The sequence below is a fragment of the Somniosus microcephalus genome, chromosome 33, assembly GCF_052327205.1.
Source record: "Somniosus microcephalus isolate GS21.2 chromosome 33, FLI_Smic_1.0, whole genome shotgun sequence".
In the NCBI taxonomy this organism is placed as follows: Eukaryota; Metazoa; Chordata; class Chondrichthyes; order Squaliformes; family Somniosidae; genus Somniosus; species Somniosus microcephalus.
Genome location: NC_141019.1, coordinates 21,507,369 through 21,524,707, shown reverse-complemented (window position 1 = coordinate 21,524,707; position 17,339 = coordinate 21,507,369). Strand labels below are relative to the sequence as shown.

Below are 17,339 nucleotides of genomic sequence, written 5' to 3'. Positions count from 1 at the left end.
CAGGTAAGTTTTACTTCATGTTAGTGGCAGTTCCTGGATCTGTGGCTGTGTAACTGGGGTTCGTGCACTTGTTGCTAAGCAACAGGGACACTTGGTCTGTGGCCGGAGTTCCTGCACATGTTGCTAAGCAACAGGGAAGCCTGGATTTGTTGCTGTGCACGGAGCTCTCGTACCTTTTACTATACCTCTCTGTAATCCGGACTTTTTGATAAACCGGCAGACCGCCAGTCCCGTTGGTGCTGGATAATAAAGAGTTTCCTGTAACTGTTTAGAAAGAGCCTGTTCTTGGAAGAGATAAGAGTACAAAGGCACGATTAAGGAGTAGCAGCAAATAAGGCCTTGAAGAGTAGTCAGCCAGCTACATAATTCAAGGTGGCTTTGTATTCATCCAGCCTCTGTCTCTGCTGAAAATACTTACCCATACCAATAACAAAAGTAAGAGATAGCTCATGACTATGAAGCCTCTACAGTCGATAAGCTTTTTACTGACATATCCAGAGGGTACTCGAGTTCAAAGGACAGGCCTAATAGTTGATTGATTAATCATGTAAACCAATGAAGCATCAATATTCTCATGTATACACCCCCATTAGTAATAAGTGGGTGTTGTCTAATAAACTGTATAAACTAAGCTGTATTGCCACTTTTTTCCCTTGAGAACGATGTCTCTAGCTAAGGGTAGCTGAGATAGTTCTCCCGTGTGCACTCGTAATAAAACTATTGATCTGGGTAACACCTGAGTCCGTTAGCTCTATTTTACCTTCCAGATTTTCCTCGCTTACAGTATCCATACAAAATAATTTTCTAACTGAAGCACACTTCCAGGAACCCTGCTGCAAGAGAATGATTGCCTGATGCAAGTAAAAATGGATAATACGTTTCAGCCTTTCTGCTGGCAGTCTGCTTTTGCAGCTGTGGCATACCTCCATAAGCAAGCTACCCGAGATCCAATTAAATGTACAGCACTGTGGCATATTCAAATATTAGTACTGGGCTCAAACTCACAACTAAACTCCTGTACTGTCCCATCTTAGCGGCTGTGATGTGAAACTACTACCTCCGTGTAATATTAAAGCAGCTGGTTAAAATAACGTGAAAGATTAAAAGCAAGAACTTGTATTTCTACAGCACCTTTCACGACCTCAGGACATCCCAAAGTGCTTTACAGCCAATGAAGTGCAGTCACTGTTGTAATGTAGGAAACGCGGCAGCCAATTTGCGCACAGCAAGCTCCCACAAACAGCAATGAAATAAATAACCAGTTAATCTGTTTAAGTGCAGTTGGTTGAGAAATAAATATTGGCCAGGACACCGGGGAGAACTCCCCTGCTCTTCTTCGAAATAGTGCTGTGGGATCTTTTACGTCCACCTGAGGGGGCAGACGGGGCCTCGGTTTAACGTCTCATCTGAAAGACGGCACCTCCGACAGTGCAGCACTCCCTCAGCACTGCACCGGAGTGTCAGCCTGGGTTTTGTGCTCCAGTCTCTGGAGTGGGACTTGAGCCCATGACCTTCTGAGGCAAGAGTGCTACCCACTGAGCTAAGGCTGACAGCTAAATCCGATTAAACTCCAAGGCATTCATTGTTTCTTACACTTGATCAATACAGGAAACTTTGTGATATCCGGCACCGACAGGACCGAGCTGTTGCCGTCCCATCAAAACTGCTGGACAAATCAGCGCTAATGTTGAAACATACGGAGATTTTCAGCTCCGTGTGAAGCAACAAACCCTGTTGCTTAGCAACAGCTTCAAAACAGTCGGCTGCAGCTTAAAAGCATCTCTAGCTGAAGCTGTTGCTTAGCTACAGACCTTGCAGAGCCTGACTGGGAAAAAAAAAGCAACGAGAAGTAAAAAAACTTATCGGAAACGGCTCCTGAATTTTGCCGGTAGATAGAGCTTTCCGGACTTTTAACCTCCGGATAAACCAAAGTTTCCTGTAATTTTAAAAGCAAAGGTTGAACATCCTGCAACATGAACTGTGACAATCTTACCCTTCCTTTTTGTGACACTTTATAGACTTGCTAAATTTGGAGGTGAGAATGCAGTTCATTTCAAGGACTTAGGATCTTGCGCTTCAGAAGATGTGATAGAGTTCTCACTGCTAGCGTCATCGGAAGTCCTTGACACACTATTGCCCTGCAACATACACGGCCTTCCACATTCTCCTCTACCCACCCGCCGGATCATTATGAACTTGTCATTTTAAAACCTAATATAAAAAATATGCAGTGGAAAGCAAGTGAAAACGATGGCCCAGAACTTCGGGTCTCCATGGGTGAGTACGCACGGGGTACTCACCCGTAAGCCCAATGGAAGTGCCGGTTTCCTGCATGCACTGCGCATGCGCGGGAAACCGGAACTTCCGTTCCCCTGAAAGAAGGGGTTCAGAAGTCAAACGCGTGTGCGGGAGAGGCAGCGCGTGCGCATCGAATTTACGTTTTTTTTGCAGGTTTTCCCGGGATGGTAAGTCTCCAGAAGTTAGACATGTAAAAAGCAGTCGTAAGGCCTGCTTTTTACAAGGTAAGTGGTGAATTAATTAAAATTAAAACATTTGTTCCACAGGTTTATTATTTTTAAATACTTTAAGGAAAGCTAATTTTATTTTTAGCCCCATTAGAAAATAACATTTTCTTTCAAAAATTTAAATTATTGTTTAAAATAGTTATTTCATGTAATTTATAGTTTATTTTAAAAATGTGATATTTTCAAAAATTTATTTGAAGATTTAGTGATGTTTTGGGGCTTATAGTATTTATAGGTTTGACAGGTCTTCCTGTCAAACTTATGAATGAAGCAATCCCTGCTACCATTGGCTCTCCATGGCCCACGTGATCCCAGGGGACGCATCGAACTAACTACGCCCCTGGGATACGCAAGCACTGTGCGCCGGCAGTTGGAGGAGGCCCAGGATCGCAATTCTACGGGGGCCCACAGCTCAACGGCCGGCGCGGTAGGTAAGTGCAGGTCGGGGGCTTGCACCTGCGGGAAGCCCCCGACCCGAATTTCTGGGCCAATATAAACGACATGGTGACTAAAGCACTGTAAAAAATACACCACTAATGACTCATGACAGGAGGTGGCACGAGTCCACGGGGGTCATTTCCAACTTCACCACCCGGGTAGTAACGTGGCGGAGCGGATCGCCCGCCCGCTATAGAACCCATCCAATTTCCATCCCATTGAAATCAACCCGCTCCGCAGGCAACCGCGCAAGGTGAAAATGACCCCCAATGTGTTACTCATGACTGATGTGGTTGGACACCATTCTACTTTTCATAAGCCACTGATCCTGTCACTTGCCTTCACGGACGTTGCGAGCCCCAGTACTGACCTGGTGGAATCCCACGTATTCCTGTACGGTGGGAGATGCGTAGAAGATGTCGCCTTCCGCAGTCACTACCAGGACAAATCCGTTCAGTGCCTAGAAACACAAAGACACTGAATCCTTTAGGCCAGCTGATCTCTCAAGAGATTACCTTATTCACAGTACCTGCCTTAGATCCTCAAAGAAGGACAAGAATATATTGAAGGGGCAGAACCTTCGTCAGAAAGAGTGTTCCTTAAAAAACAAGGATATGGTCTTCCCCGCACTGTAAATTTGGCTCATCCTTCACACAGGTGAATAGGCTATCAAGATAGCAGCAATCACAGGGGACTGTCCCTTTAAGACAGAAAGCAGAAGCTTGCATCTATATTGGACCTTGCACTGTTCGAATGTAAGCAAATGCTACAGACAATTTCCGCAAACAGCAAATTAAGTAAATTGCCAATCAGTTTTTTTTTAAATCAGTCATGGGATGTGGGCGTCGCTGGCAAGGCCAGCATTTATTGCCAATCCCTAACTGCCCTTGAGAAGGTGGTGGTGAGCCGCCTTCTTGAACCGCTGCAGTCCGTGTGGTGAAGGTACTCCCACAGTGCTGTTAGGGAGGGAGTGCCAGGATTTTGACCCAGCGACGATGAAGGATCGGCGATATACTTCTAAGTCAGGATGGTGCGTGACTTGGAGGGGAGCTTGGAGGTGGTGGTGTTCCCATGCGCCTGCTGCCCTTGTCCTTCTAAGTGGAAGAGGTCGCGGGTTTGGGAGGTGCTGCCAAAGAAGCCTTGGCGAGTTGCTGCAGTGCATCTTGTAGATGGTGCACACTGCAGCCACGGTACGCCAGTGGTGGAGGGAGTGAATGTTTAAGGTGGTGGGTGAGGTGCCAATCAAGCGGGCTGCTTTGTCCTGGATGGTGTCGAACTTCTTGAGTGTTGTTGGAGCTGCACTCATCCAGGCAAGTGGAGAGTATTCCATCACACTCCTGACTTGTGCCTTGTAGATGGTGGAAAGGCTTTGGGGAGTCAGGAGGTGAGACACTCGCCGCAGAATACCCAGCCTCTGACCTGCTCTTGTTGCCACAGTATTTATGTGGCTGGTTCAGTTAAGTTTCTGGTCAATGGTGACCCCCAGGATGTTGATGGTGGGAGATTTGGCGATGGTAATACCGTTGAATGTCAAGGGGAGATGGTTAGACTCTCGCTTGTTGGAGATAGTCATTGCCTGGCACTTGTGTGCCGTGAATGTTACCTGCCACTTATCAGCCCAGGCCTGAACATCGTCCAGGCCTTGTTGGATGCGGGCATGGACTGCTTCATTATCTGAGGAGTTGTGAATGGCACTGAACACTGTGCAGTCATCAGCGAACATCCCCACTTCTGACCTTATGATGGAGGGAAGGCCATTGATGAAGCAGCTGAAGATGATTCGGCCTGGGACATTGCCCTGAGGAACTCCTGCAGCGATGTCCTGGGGCTGTGATGATTGACCTCCAACAACTACAACCATCTTCCTTTGTGCTAGGTATGACTCCAGCCAGTGGAGAGTTTTCCCCCCCCAATTCCCATTGACTTCAGTTTTACTAGGGCTCCTTGATGCCACACTCGGTCAAATGCTGCCTTGATGTCAAGGGCAGTCACTCTCACCTCACCTCTAGAATTCAGCTCTTTTGTTGTTTGGTGGTGTTGGTTGTGGGATAAATACTGGCCCAGGACTCCAGGGAGAACTCCCCCTGCTCTTCTTTGAAATAGTGGCCATGGGATCTTTTACGCCCACCTGAGAGAGCAGACGGGGCCTCGGTTTAGCGTCTCATCTGAAAGACAGCACCTCCGACAGTGCAGCACTCTCCCTCACTGAATTGTCAGCCTAGATTATGTGCTCAAGTCGCTAGCGTGGGACTTGAACCCAAGTCTTTTTCTCCTCTCACTAGCTCCCCCCTCAGCTGATGTGTCCAGATAGATGCCTGAAAAAAAAAAGCCACAGAAGTAAATACCCTGTAACTCCCTTTACCTGTAGTAGCAGGTCCCCTTCAGGCAGCACTGTATTGCCAAGGTTTGAAAACAGCCTGTCCATTCCGGCGTTGCCAGGCTGCTCTGCTGGCGGACATCTCTTCCCTTGTCCCAGAGTAACTGCAAGGCAACCACAAGCACAACACTTGGTGAGCATCGCTTGCAAAATAAGTACGAAAAGGCATTTTCTTCATGTGTAGGATAAGGAGAAGATCCTCATTTAGTAAAGGCCCCAATCTTCCTTTGGGAGGGCGTCGGGCAACATAATTACCATAATAACCTGCCGCAGATTAGGGGCTATATTTATTGCCCATTTAGTCAATGGGTCAAAAATCCAGCCCCAAGTGTTAGCTTAATAACAGGAGTCACACAAGACAGTAAATTTGGGGGTTCTCGGAACAGCAATTCATTTGAAAAAGGCAGAATTGGAGGAACGCAGAGATCTCGGAGGGTTTTAGGGCTGGAGGAGGTTACAGAGATAGGGAGGAGGAGAGAACAGGATCAGATTCCGTTCTGATCCCCCCCCCCCCCCCCACCCCACCACAATCGGATAGCTTGCACTAAGGTCACACATGAAGAACTGCCATTTGGGTGAGGTACCAGAGCATGGAACTAAAAGCCAGCACCTTTCAGGAGAGGAGAGAACATTTTAGGGAATAGAAAGAGACAATATTAATTTATGATATCATGTTAGCCATGTTAACAGTGTAAATAAGTGTACATTACTCATATGATTGGCATGAATGATGTACACACCAGTGTTAACTTTTACATGACTTTCCATGACGTTCCAATCGGTGTTATTATAGCCAAAAGGGTTGCTGCCACCATTGAAATAATGCCAATTGGAAAATCTGGGCTAACGTCCCCTCTAAAGACGGATGTTTGTATGTGTAGCGCAAACAGGATTTAATAGAAAAGAAGCACGTGACAAGCTTCACATTTCAGCGAGACTGCAATGAGCCCCAGCAGTTCCCCATGTAGAACGCACCAGAACAATACAGTAATTGTTTCCAGGTTGAAATCTATAATCAGCATGATCAGTCCCAGATGCCACTTGAAAATATTTCCCATGTCTGTTCTTGGGGCCGAGGGTGGCTGTGAGCAGGGACAGGCAATGGAGAAAAGGTGAGAGAGAAGGTAGGAGGGAGAGGAACAGAATCCCTTTAGTCCTTCAAAAGGTCAATGATTCACATTGAAAAAGATTGGAGATAGAATGAAAAGGATCAGGTTACACAGTGTCTGGGTATGAGCTGATGTAACACATGGAGGCTCGCTGTCTCTTTACTCGGAAAGGCTAAGCACTCAGAAGAACAAGGGATCTGAAGGAAGTCAGATGAAGAAATGCACCCATGGAAGAAATGTGGAGCAACTTCAGGAACCATTAACTGATGTCCAAAGGAAATCTAGGGGTAGATTATTCAATTTTATTGAGGGCCTCTTCTTCACATGTGCCCCTCCTTCCCAAAGACAATGGGCAGGATTTTCATTGGGCCGTGGAGGCGAGATTGGAGGCGTGTGAGAGGTTAAAATCCCGAAATCAGGGGGCACGAACCCATCCCGCCTCCATGCCAGTTTCAAAGGAGGCGGGTACCCACCCCGCACTGGGACCCGCCTCCCCGAGGTGGGAAGGGGATTAGTGCCAATTAACTGCCTGTTAACAGGTAGTTAACAGGCAGTTTTTAGCCTAATCCCTATTTTCATTGTTGAAATGTGGGATTCCCGATGGCTCCAAACCACGCCAAATTAGCGAGGCGGGCCGTCGGGCTGAAGGGCTTGGAGGGGTCAAGATGTCCGGTGTTCAGGTGAGTGATGGGTGCATGAGTGCAGAGGTAAGTGTGTTTGGTGTGTTTAAAGAAGTTTTACTTACAGTTACATACCTTTACAGCCTTCCTTCCCTCAGATCTCGGGAGTCCCTCATCTCACCGGCACAGAAAGCAGAATGGCCGCGATCGGTCAAAAGTTCCAGCATTCAGCTTTCTGTTCCAGGGAGATCCCCAAATCATCCTGAGAGGAAGGAATTAACTTGGAGTACAGATTGTCAGTGTTTGACAGCTTCAAACAGCTGTCAAACGCTAAAACGATAGCAAAATACTGCAGATGCTGGAAATCCGAAATAACAACAGAAAATGCTGGAAAAACTCAGCAGGTCAGGCAACATCCGTGGAGAGAAATTTGAGTTGACGTTTCGAGTCGAAACCCTTCTTCAAAACTGGAATGAAAATAAAATAGATCGAAGGCAGGGCTGCGATCGGGCAAAAGAAGTAAAAGAGACAATAAAAGGTATTCGAAACCAGACGAGATGGTAATAGGCCAAACGCTGATATTTCATCTGTCAAAAGGTCTTGACAGATGAAATTTCAATCTGTGACGTCACCTGTTGCCGGGTGGCCCTTAATTGGCCTGCTGAGCCCGCTGGGCAGGCTCAACAAGGTCAATCAAGTCAAAATCACGTGGGTTGGCTAGAACTCGATGGAGGCGGGACTACAACCCCGAAAGTTGTAGTCCCGACTCCTCAATGAAAATCCAGCCCAATGTATTCGCGTGAATAACCTAAAGACCTGTCTCTGGGTTAAATTACAGTCTCGCTCAGTTGAAATCAGAGTAGTGTTCCAACTGGTCTTCCCATCAGAGATGGCGCGTAACACTGGCTGGGAGACAATCTTTGGGAAACTGATTAAAATATGTTATGGGAGAGGCCAAAGGTTGTACCAGCGTGTTACTGAGAGGGCCATGGTTAAAAAAGAATACTTTTGCTGTTGATGGGGTGGCTTCAAGAACATGTAGTATACGTCAGAAAATGTCACCGTCAGTAGGTAGTGTATTACAGTCCGATTGTATGCGCATTCCTACATGTTAAGGACACACTAGTTTGGCCAAGAATACAGACATAACTGCTGATCTCTTTCACTCATGCATAAGACAATTGTTAACAGTTGGTGTGAAAAATAATAATAGCAACGGTAGTAAACAATCTTTTTCAAAAGGACCAAGACAGTTCCCATTCAACCCCACTGTATAGAATTTCAGTGGACCAAGAATTTGAAATGCTTCCCAATTTTTTTGGGTTGGGAATGTTGCCAGCAAAATACTGCGAGGTGGCAAAAATATAAATCAACAAGCATCAGATCGGATCCTTCGTTTTCATGCACTTGCTTCCGACATTCAGTCCTCGGTGCCCACCTCCGACACAAAACGTAGCCATCAGACTGTTTACAATGTGGTGCAATGTCATTATGTGCCCATGAGCTTGGTGTCAAACAGCTCCCTATTCTGTATACATGAGCGTGCTCACAAGCGTCAGCACCTACAGATATAAATGTAAAGTTTTTAGCATTAATACTCAACTTTAGAAAGAGGCGAGAAGCAGCACCGAACAGCTTCCGTGTGGTGTACTCAAGATGGTGCACTGGTCATCTCAAGACCCACAGCATTCGATAGATTTCAATGCCACTGTTGTCACATTAAAAGCAATTATTTGATATAAAATATTACACAGAACTTTATAGCACAGAAACAAGCCATACAACCCAACAGATCCATGCCAGTTCGGATCCTTCGTTTACATGCACTTGCTTCTTGCATTCGATCCTCAGATCTATACCAGTGTTTATGCTCCACACGAGCCTCCTCCCACCCTTCTTCATCGAACCCCATCAGCATATCCTTCTATGCCTTTCTCCCTCATGTGCTTATCTAGCTTCCCCTTAAATACATCTATGCTATTTGCCCCAATTACTCCTTGTGGTAGCGAGTTCCACATTCTTACACAAACATTTGATCACCAGTAAGAGGAGACGGTATGGGGCATCACTACAGTCTATAACTTTATTATTAGCTGGGACTGCTAGGAAAAAGAAACCATTTGTCAGCGCACTAACCTACTTGTACCACCAAAGCCCGTAAGACTTTTAAATAATGATACATTTTTGGCCCCCATTGTCAACTAAACCTAGTTCAATTGGTAGCATACTCACTTCTGGCTCAGAGGGCTGTGGGTTCAAGCCCCACACCAAGGCAGGCACCATCCTCTGCATGCGATGTCAGACCAAGGTCCTGTCTGCCTGTTCTGGCGGATGTTAAAGATCCCATGCCACGAATCAAAGAAGAACAGGGCATTTTGTGCTGCCTGGCCAACACTCCACCCTCAACCAACATCACCCAAAAGAACAGATGAGTTGGTCATTCATCTCATTGCTGTTTATGAGATGTTGCTGGCACGGAATGGCTACTGCACGTGTTTACACTACAATGGCCACTGCACGCAAAAAGTAATCCATTGTATGAAACACAGATGTTTCAGCAAGATAAGACACAACATAAATATCAGTGATGATAGCACTGTCGATGACACCTTCCAAGTAGCACTTACTCAACAATACCCTGCTCACTGATGCCCAGTTTGGGTTACGCCAAGACCACTCTGCTCCCGACCTCATTACAGTCTTGGTCCAAACATGGACAAAGGAGCTGAATTCCAGAGGTGAGGCGAGAGTGACTGCCCTTGACATCAAGGCAGCATTTGACCGAGTGTGGCATCAAGGAGCCCTAGTAAAACTGAAGTCAATGGGAATCGGGGGGAAAACTCTCCACTGGCTGGAGTCATACCTAGCACAAAGGAAGATGGTTGTGGTGGTTGAAGGTCAATCATCACAGCCTCAGGACATCGCAGCAGGAGTTCCTCAGGGCAGTGTCCTAGGTCCAACCGTCTTCAGCTGCTTCATCAATGACCATCCCTTCAACATAAGGTCAGAAATGGGGATGTTCACTGATGACTGCACAGTGTTCAGTTCCATTCGCAACTCCTCAAATAATGAAGTAGTCTGTGCCCGCATGCAGCAAGACCTACACAACATTAAGGCTTGGGCTGATAAGTGGCAGGTAACATTTATGCCACACAAGTGCCAGGCAATGACTATCTCCAACCAGCGAGAGTCTAAACAACTCCCCTTGACATTCAATGGCATTACCATCACCAAATCCCCCACCATCAACATCCTGGGGGTCACCACTGACCAGAAGCTTAACTGGAACAGCCACATAAATACTGTGGCTACAAGAGCAGGTCAGAGGCTGGGTATTCTGCGCAAGTGTCTCATCTCCTGACTCCCCAAAGCCTTTCCACCATTTACAAAGCACAAGTAAGGAGTGTGATGGAATACTCTCCACTTGCCTGGATGAGTGCCAACAACACTCAAGAAGCTCGACACCATCCAGGACAAAGCAGCCCGCTTGATTGGCACCCCATCCACCACCTTAAACATTCACTCCCTCCACCACCGGCGCACCGTGGCTGCAGTGTGTACCATCTACAAGATGCACTGCAGCAACTCGCCAAGGCTTCTTCGGCAGCACCTCCCAAACCCGCGACCTCTTCCACCTAGAAGGACAAGGGCAGCAGGCGCATGGGAACACCACCACCTCCAAGTTCCCCTCCAAGTCACACACCATCCTGACTTAGAAGTATATCGCCGTTCCTTCATCGTCGCTGAGTCAAAATCCTGTAACTCCCTCCCTAACAGCACTGTGGGAGCACCTTCACCACACGGACTGCAGCAGTTCAAATAGGCGGCTCATCACCACCTTCTCAAGGGCAATTAGGGATGGGCAATAAATGCTGGCCTTGCCAGCAACGCCCACATCCCATAAACGAATAAAAAAAAGAAAATGCAAAAATCAATTTTACAACCTGCAAAATCTAATATTTCTTCACATAAATCATTCTATGACTTGGAAAGACAAATTATATTGTGGCAACTAGCCAGCTGGCTTTGTGTGCATGAGAACCAATAATACAAGTCAGTCTGTATCTGTAGGTGGACATAAAATATACTTGGTAGTGTATATCTGTATCATCAAATTTTTTTAAATTTATTTATTTATTTATTTTTTTACACAGAACATACCAATTAAAGTAACCATACTCTTCCATTAAAAGCAGCAAAATTAAGTGATTTGAAGCCCAAAAAATGCTTGGACAACTTGAGTTAAAAAAGAATCTCGCCAACAGTCAAGAATCACCATTTTGAAATCAGGATTCCAACCAATTATGTTATCCATCATACATACTTAAGGAAGGATGTATTTGCCATAGAGGAAGTGCAGTGAAGGTTCACCAGACTGATTCCTGGGATGGCAGGACTGTCGTATGAGGAGAGATTGGGTCGACTAGGCCTGTATTCACTAGAGTTTAGAAGAATGAGAGGGGATCTCATTGAAACGTATAAAATTCTGACAGGGCTAGACAGACTGGATGCAGGGAGGATGTTTCCCCTGGCTGGGGGGGGGGGGGGGCGTCTAGAACGAGAGGTCACAGTCTCAGGATATGGGATAGGACATTTAGGACTGAGATGAGGAGACATTTCTTCACTCAAAGAGGGTGGTGAACCTGGGGAATTCTCTACCACAGAAGGCTGTGGAGGCCAAGTCACTGAATATATTTGTAAGAAGTCACACAACACCAGGTTATAGTCCAACAGCTTTATTTGAAATCACAAGCTTTCAGAGCGCTGCTCTGCTCCTTCATCAGGTGAAGTGGAGAAATGCATAAAGACACAGCTTATATAGTCAGAGAATCATGTCAACATCTGACATGATTCTCTGACTATATAAGCTGTGTCTTTATGCATTTCGCCACTTCACCTGATGAAGGAGCAGCGCTCCGAAAGCTTGTGATTTCAAATAAAGCTGTTGGACTATAACCTGGTGTTGTGTGACTTCTTACATTTGTCCACCCCAGTCCAACACCAGCATCTCCACACCACTGAATATATTGAAGAAGGAGATGGATAGATTTCTAGACACAAAGGCATCAAGGGGTATGGGGAGGGAGCGGGAATATGGTATTGAGACAGAGGATCAGCCATGGTCATGTTGAATGGCGGAGCAGGCTCGAAGGGCTGAATGGCCGACTCCTGCTCCTATTTTTCTATGTTTCTATATACTAGCATTACAGGAATCGCGGATTTCTAAATAATGACTCGGGAAGATGTAACTGAAAAGTCGATCCTATTGATGTTCAATGGGCACTGGAGTGATTCTTGCAGTTGTCCATGTGCACTTTCCTGTCTCTCCTTTCACTGTGTAGGTTGAAAAGGCTGATAAGCCTCGAAAATAAATTTGCGCGTGACATTCCTGGACGTAAATATAGGACCAGTCACCTGGATGATGAGGGGTAGGACAGGAATCCAACACGATGGCTATCAAAGCTCCCCTAAAGCTGCTTTTGAACTGTATGAGCGATACAATCTCTGGTTTCAATTTCACAGGTAATTATTGCAGAGTTGTCACCATAAATGGTTCTGACGAAGGGTCATCGACCTGAAACATTGACTCTGTTTCTCTCTCCACAGACGCTGCCTGACCCGCTAAGCGTTTCCAGCATTTTCTGCTTTTAACTTAAACCTGTGATTGTCCAACACAGTATGTGTGACTCATTGAGCAGAGTACTCAAAAGGGTTACACTAATATTAATATCCTGATCATCCCTGCAGCATGAATCAATTTTGGCACAGTATGAAAGACTTAAGCTTGCCACAAAAAAAAACGCCTCCCTGCTTCTCCCAACAAGGTCGTGGCATGCAATGTAACTGCAGGGATCAAATTAGGCCAGTCTATTTATAGAGGAAAAGACTCCTGAGCATTGCCAACATGACTGGAACACACACTCGAACACAACGCGGGTGTGTCTAGGACTAGCCTTCGCCACACTGCTCGCTGGGGCCCACATCTTCCCTGCCAAGTCGCACTTGCCAACGCTGGTCAAGTCCATTCATGCCAGCGTCGGCCCGTAGGGCTGGGAATGGGGAACAAAAGAAGCTGGGATTCGGTTTCATTTCGCACATCGGCCCCCGCATTACCATCTGCAACTCACCAATCCCCCAAAGGAAAACAGACTCTGCATTGTGAAAATTAGTTCAAAAGAAAACAGATTCAAACCGCACTGAGGAACTTGTTGGCCCTATTTTTCAAGCCATGCCTCAAGATTCAGCTCTCCCTCATCCGCTTCCTAGCGTGCCTTCGTGCAAATGATTCCACAAGGCCACGACAGTCACAGTTGGACTTAGAAATGTGATGATATCTGGTGCTTCCGTCCCGTCTGATGCTGATCCACTATCGCCTTTAGTTACTGAGCCGCCCTGCAGCAACAAATAAATGCTGGCACAATCTGAAAGACCGCTGTCAGACTGGGCAAAGTTTAACCCTGTAAGTGTCAACATTCAATTAATGGAGCGATGTGTCCATGCAACTCCTGGTTAGCACAGTACAGGAAACTCTCTGGTATCCGGCACCGACGGGACCGGGATGGTGCCGGTTGATTAAAAATTCCGGATGACGGAGAGGGTTATCTACCGAGGCTATTTTTAACAAACAAAGAGTCAGACTCCTGTTATTGAGGTGTTCCGACTTCTGACAGCGCCAAGAAGCCGAGTAGTGGCAGTTTGGAGAACTACCCCCACTGACTAACTCGGCCACCGCGCGAGACTCGGACTCGGCAACATTTCCGGTTATTGAGGTGTTGTTTTTGGGAGTATGAATTTTGCCGGTTAATAAAGAATTCCGGATATTTAGGTGCCGTTTAAACGAGAGTTTCCTGTAATGCAGCAAGGCAATCTTTTTTTGGAGGGTTGTGATGGCCTCTAGTATGCAAAGGCGGCACAAATAATCGCAGTACATCACAGCAGAGTCGACGCTGTCTCAACCATTTGGATCTGGCAGGTCTGGAAAGTGGCGCATAGCTTAATGAACACAGGTAAGTAACGGGTCTTTTTGGATTGCATGACATAGATAGACACGTAGCTACGACAAGAATGGTCCAGTATCCCGTCATGGTTGCCAGGCATAAGAGATTACAGTTAAGTATAAGCACACAAAATATATACAGGCATGAAAAAGTAATACAGATCCATGTGAAAAATGCTGCATCGACAAAGAGAACTGTCAGCAAGGATGCAAGTACTGGAAGTGAAAATAGAAAGTTTATGCAAATAACGTCATAGATGTAATAAAGATCCTACTGGTGCTTTGAAGTCCAAACTCCAAGATGCACTCGTGACCAGCTTCGACTTAATTGGAAAAATGGTTACAGCCAACAATGAGGGAGAGATTCCAAAACCTCATAGATGCCATTTCCCTCCAGCAGTGACATGCACGGAGGGGCACAGGGGCAGCCACTCGGCACTCGTGTCAGGAGCAATTTGGTGCCATCACATAGACCTGTCCAAATGACAGTAGGTGCTGCCATTGAAAGCACTCAGCGCACAGAAACTCCCGCCAAGGACACCCTGGCAATGGTGCCCGTCTATCAGAGCTCGTCGCGGGTACACGCATTCCCTTCAGCTCGATAGTCAACTGGGGTTTCCACTGTTGATTGCTACACAGCGCCCTGCAGGAAGTGCACGTGCACGGATGCCAGATGGAGGACAGGATCGGGCTAGGCCGAAATGTTCTCCACAGTAGGATTGCCCGCTGGAGCTCCCTGCCAAGGCTCAAACGTAACTATTGGTCACGCATGCCAGGCACTGGATGGCGACTGCCAGCTGCGGAACCACCACCTCCTGTATGAACCGTACGCCAATGCTGGGTGGGGGGTAGAAAATTTTGAAATGGTTTGCATGCCAGCAGTAAAGGTCCACCATAAAACGCAGAGAGACACTCTGGATAAAAACTTGAAGGGGAAAAATTTATAGGGCTAAGCTAGTCGAGGCAAAAGTGAGCGCACGAAACAACATCCTGAATAAGCTCACTAACACAAGATGGGGAGCAAGCCCGAAAACATTGCGAACCAGTGCACTTGCTCTTTGCTATTCCACTGCCGAATACGCCTGCCCTGCATGGGAAAGGTCTACTCATGCCAAGAAGATGGATGCCGTTCTGAATGCAAGCTGCCGATTTATCACAGGTTGCTTAAAACCAAACACCAACAGCCTATATATCCTGGCAGGTATCGCTCCCCCTGATATAAGAACGGTAGCCAGCAAGAAAGAGCGACTCCGTCAAACATCAGATGAGAGGCACCCTCTGCATTGTCATACACCTACACCCAGCCGCCTAAAGTCAAGGAAGAGCTTCATGAACAGTGTTGTTCCATTACAATCAACCTCATCTGAAGCCCGCATCGCCTTGTGGAAAGACCGGCTCGCCAGTCTTGAACAACCCCCAGCGATGGAAATTTTACCTGATGAAAGCCTTCCCCCAGGAGCTAATTGCAACTGGGCAACCTGGAAGTGCCTTAACAGACTTAGGACCGGTGTAGGTTGCTCAAAGGTGTCACTAAGCAAATGGGGATATTCAACCAGCCCGACAACTTGTGAATGTGGAACTGAGGCACAGACTATGCAACATCTCCTGCAATGCCCATCGTTAGAGGAACCCTGCACTGTTGCAGATCTTGCTGAATCCAACAACAAGGTGCAAAAATGTGTCCAGTTCTGGCTGGGCTATGTATAGACTGTCCGTGGACACGATAAGAAGAGGAGTTGAGGTGGCAGGGGGGAGGAAAGGGGGAAAGAGAAAGGGAGTGGGCCTAATTGGATCGCTCTTTCAAAGAGCCGGCACAGGCACGATGGGCTGAATGGCCTCCTTCTGTGCTGTATCATTCTATGATTCTAGGAGACTGAAAATCAATGCCACTGTTAACCAACTATGCGCAGAACGGTAAGGAAAAGGCATAACGATGCATTGTATACACCCAAAGCCAGTTTAACCTCTGCAGAGTACATTGCTGGCTCCAGGGTTGTCACCCATATTGGATCCCGCTCATCCCTGTAGACAGAGAAGAATTCTTATTCGCCGACTCCACATTCAAAATGATTGGGTTGCTACAGAATGGGGAAACCCTAAACCCACGCTTCAGTCAAACATCATTTTTTTTATTGAAGGGCAGTACGAGTCCACGCACTGCAGGTGGTGCAGGCTCACCCATGACGTCGTGCCTCTTCCGGCTTCCGGTTATATCGAATAGCGTGATAAACTGGCGTGCGGTTAGGCTGAGGTTTTCCTCTGGGTTCAGCAATCACAGCCACTCAGTATCGGCTTGACAAACTTGAACTTTAATCGGTTTTTTTTTGTGGTAAAACTGGGACACAGCCCATGACTCACCAGAAAACAAAAATTCACTTTTAAGTCTGAAATCGAGTACAACTTAGAAATGCAGACAGTGGAAAATTCTGCATTGCGTGACAGCTTTTGAGTCACAGCTATCTCCCTACTGCTGTAGAAAATATTCCTGAACTTTTCTTTTTTTAAAAAAAAGCTTCTAATTGACGCATTGATGCAATAAAAAAATGTTGCTTCACCTTTTGAATATTGGGTTTGTAGCCTATAAATTGCAGGCACGGTTAGTATTCCTTAACTTTTGGCAACACAAGCCCCCCCGAACCTTGTCCTCTGTCCCTTTCCACCCACCAACCCACTCCACCACTATACCATTAAGGAATATGGGTGCAATCACCATCAGGGCCAGACATAGACACTACCTCGCCATCACCTTCCTTGTAACATCACTTGTATTCCTTCTAGCCAGAGCCAGATCAGTTTCTGGCTGGGGCGGAGGTCACCTCGTACAAGATGTAGGTATCCCGCAACGTAAAGCAGGGCCAATGTGATCTCCTGGAATAGTTTCGAACACTTAAGGGAGTCGGTGAAGAATTTTCCAGTCTTTTTTCCCTAATTGGCCTGGGTTTTTAACCTCTCCCAAGAGATCAGATGGTTTTGGGTGGGGTGGAGAGTGTACATATTGTGATACACAAAGCATCACAACCGTGGGGGACAGGCTGGATGGACCAGTAGGCCTTTTGCTGTCCGTCATTTTCGGTATGTTCCCAGGCCATACAGCCCAATGTTCCACTGAAGGAAAATGACACCTTTATAGCGCCTTTAACCTAGTAAAACATCCCAAGGAGCGTCACAGAAGTGTTATAAAACAAAATTTGACACCGAGCCACAGAAGGAGAAATTATGGGTTATGGAACACTTTCCATTTCAGGTATCCAGTGTCAGCACTGAGCACTTGTA

General features: G+C 46.6%; 1 protein-coding gene across 3 annotated transcripts in view; it reads right to left on the bottom strand.

The window, feature by feature from the left end:
- LOC147096997 (aryl hydrocarbon receptor-like) overlaps positions 1-17,339 on the bottom strand; it is a 135,061-nt gene that overhangs the window by 30,970 nt on the left and 86,752 nt on the right. Inside the window, exons 1-3 of one of the 3 annotated variants that reach the window (XM_085972720.1) lie at positions 13,268-13,779; positions 5,326-5,444; positions 3,334-3,423 (exon numbers count right to left, since the gene is read on the bottom strand). In XM_085972720.1, the coding sequence (XP_085828846.1) occupies positions 3,334-3,423; positions 5,326-5,388 (153 nt within the window). In that variant the 5' untranslated portion in view covers positions 5,389-5,444; positions 13,268-13,779. Of the gene's footprint in view, positions 1-3,333; positions 3,424-5,325; positions 8,778-13,267; positions 13,780-17,339 lie in introns of those variants that run through there. The other 2 variants (XM_085972717.1, XM_085972718.1) reach the window with 2 other exon arrangements.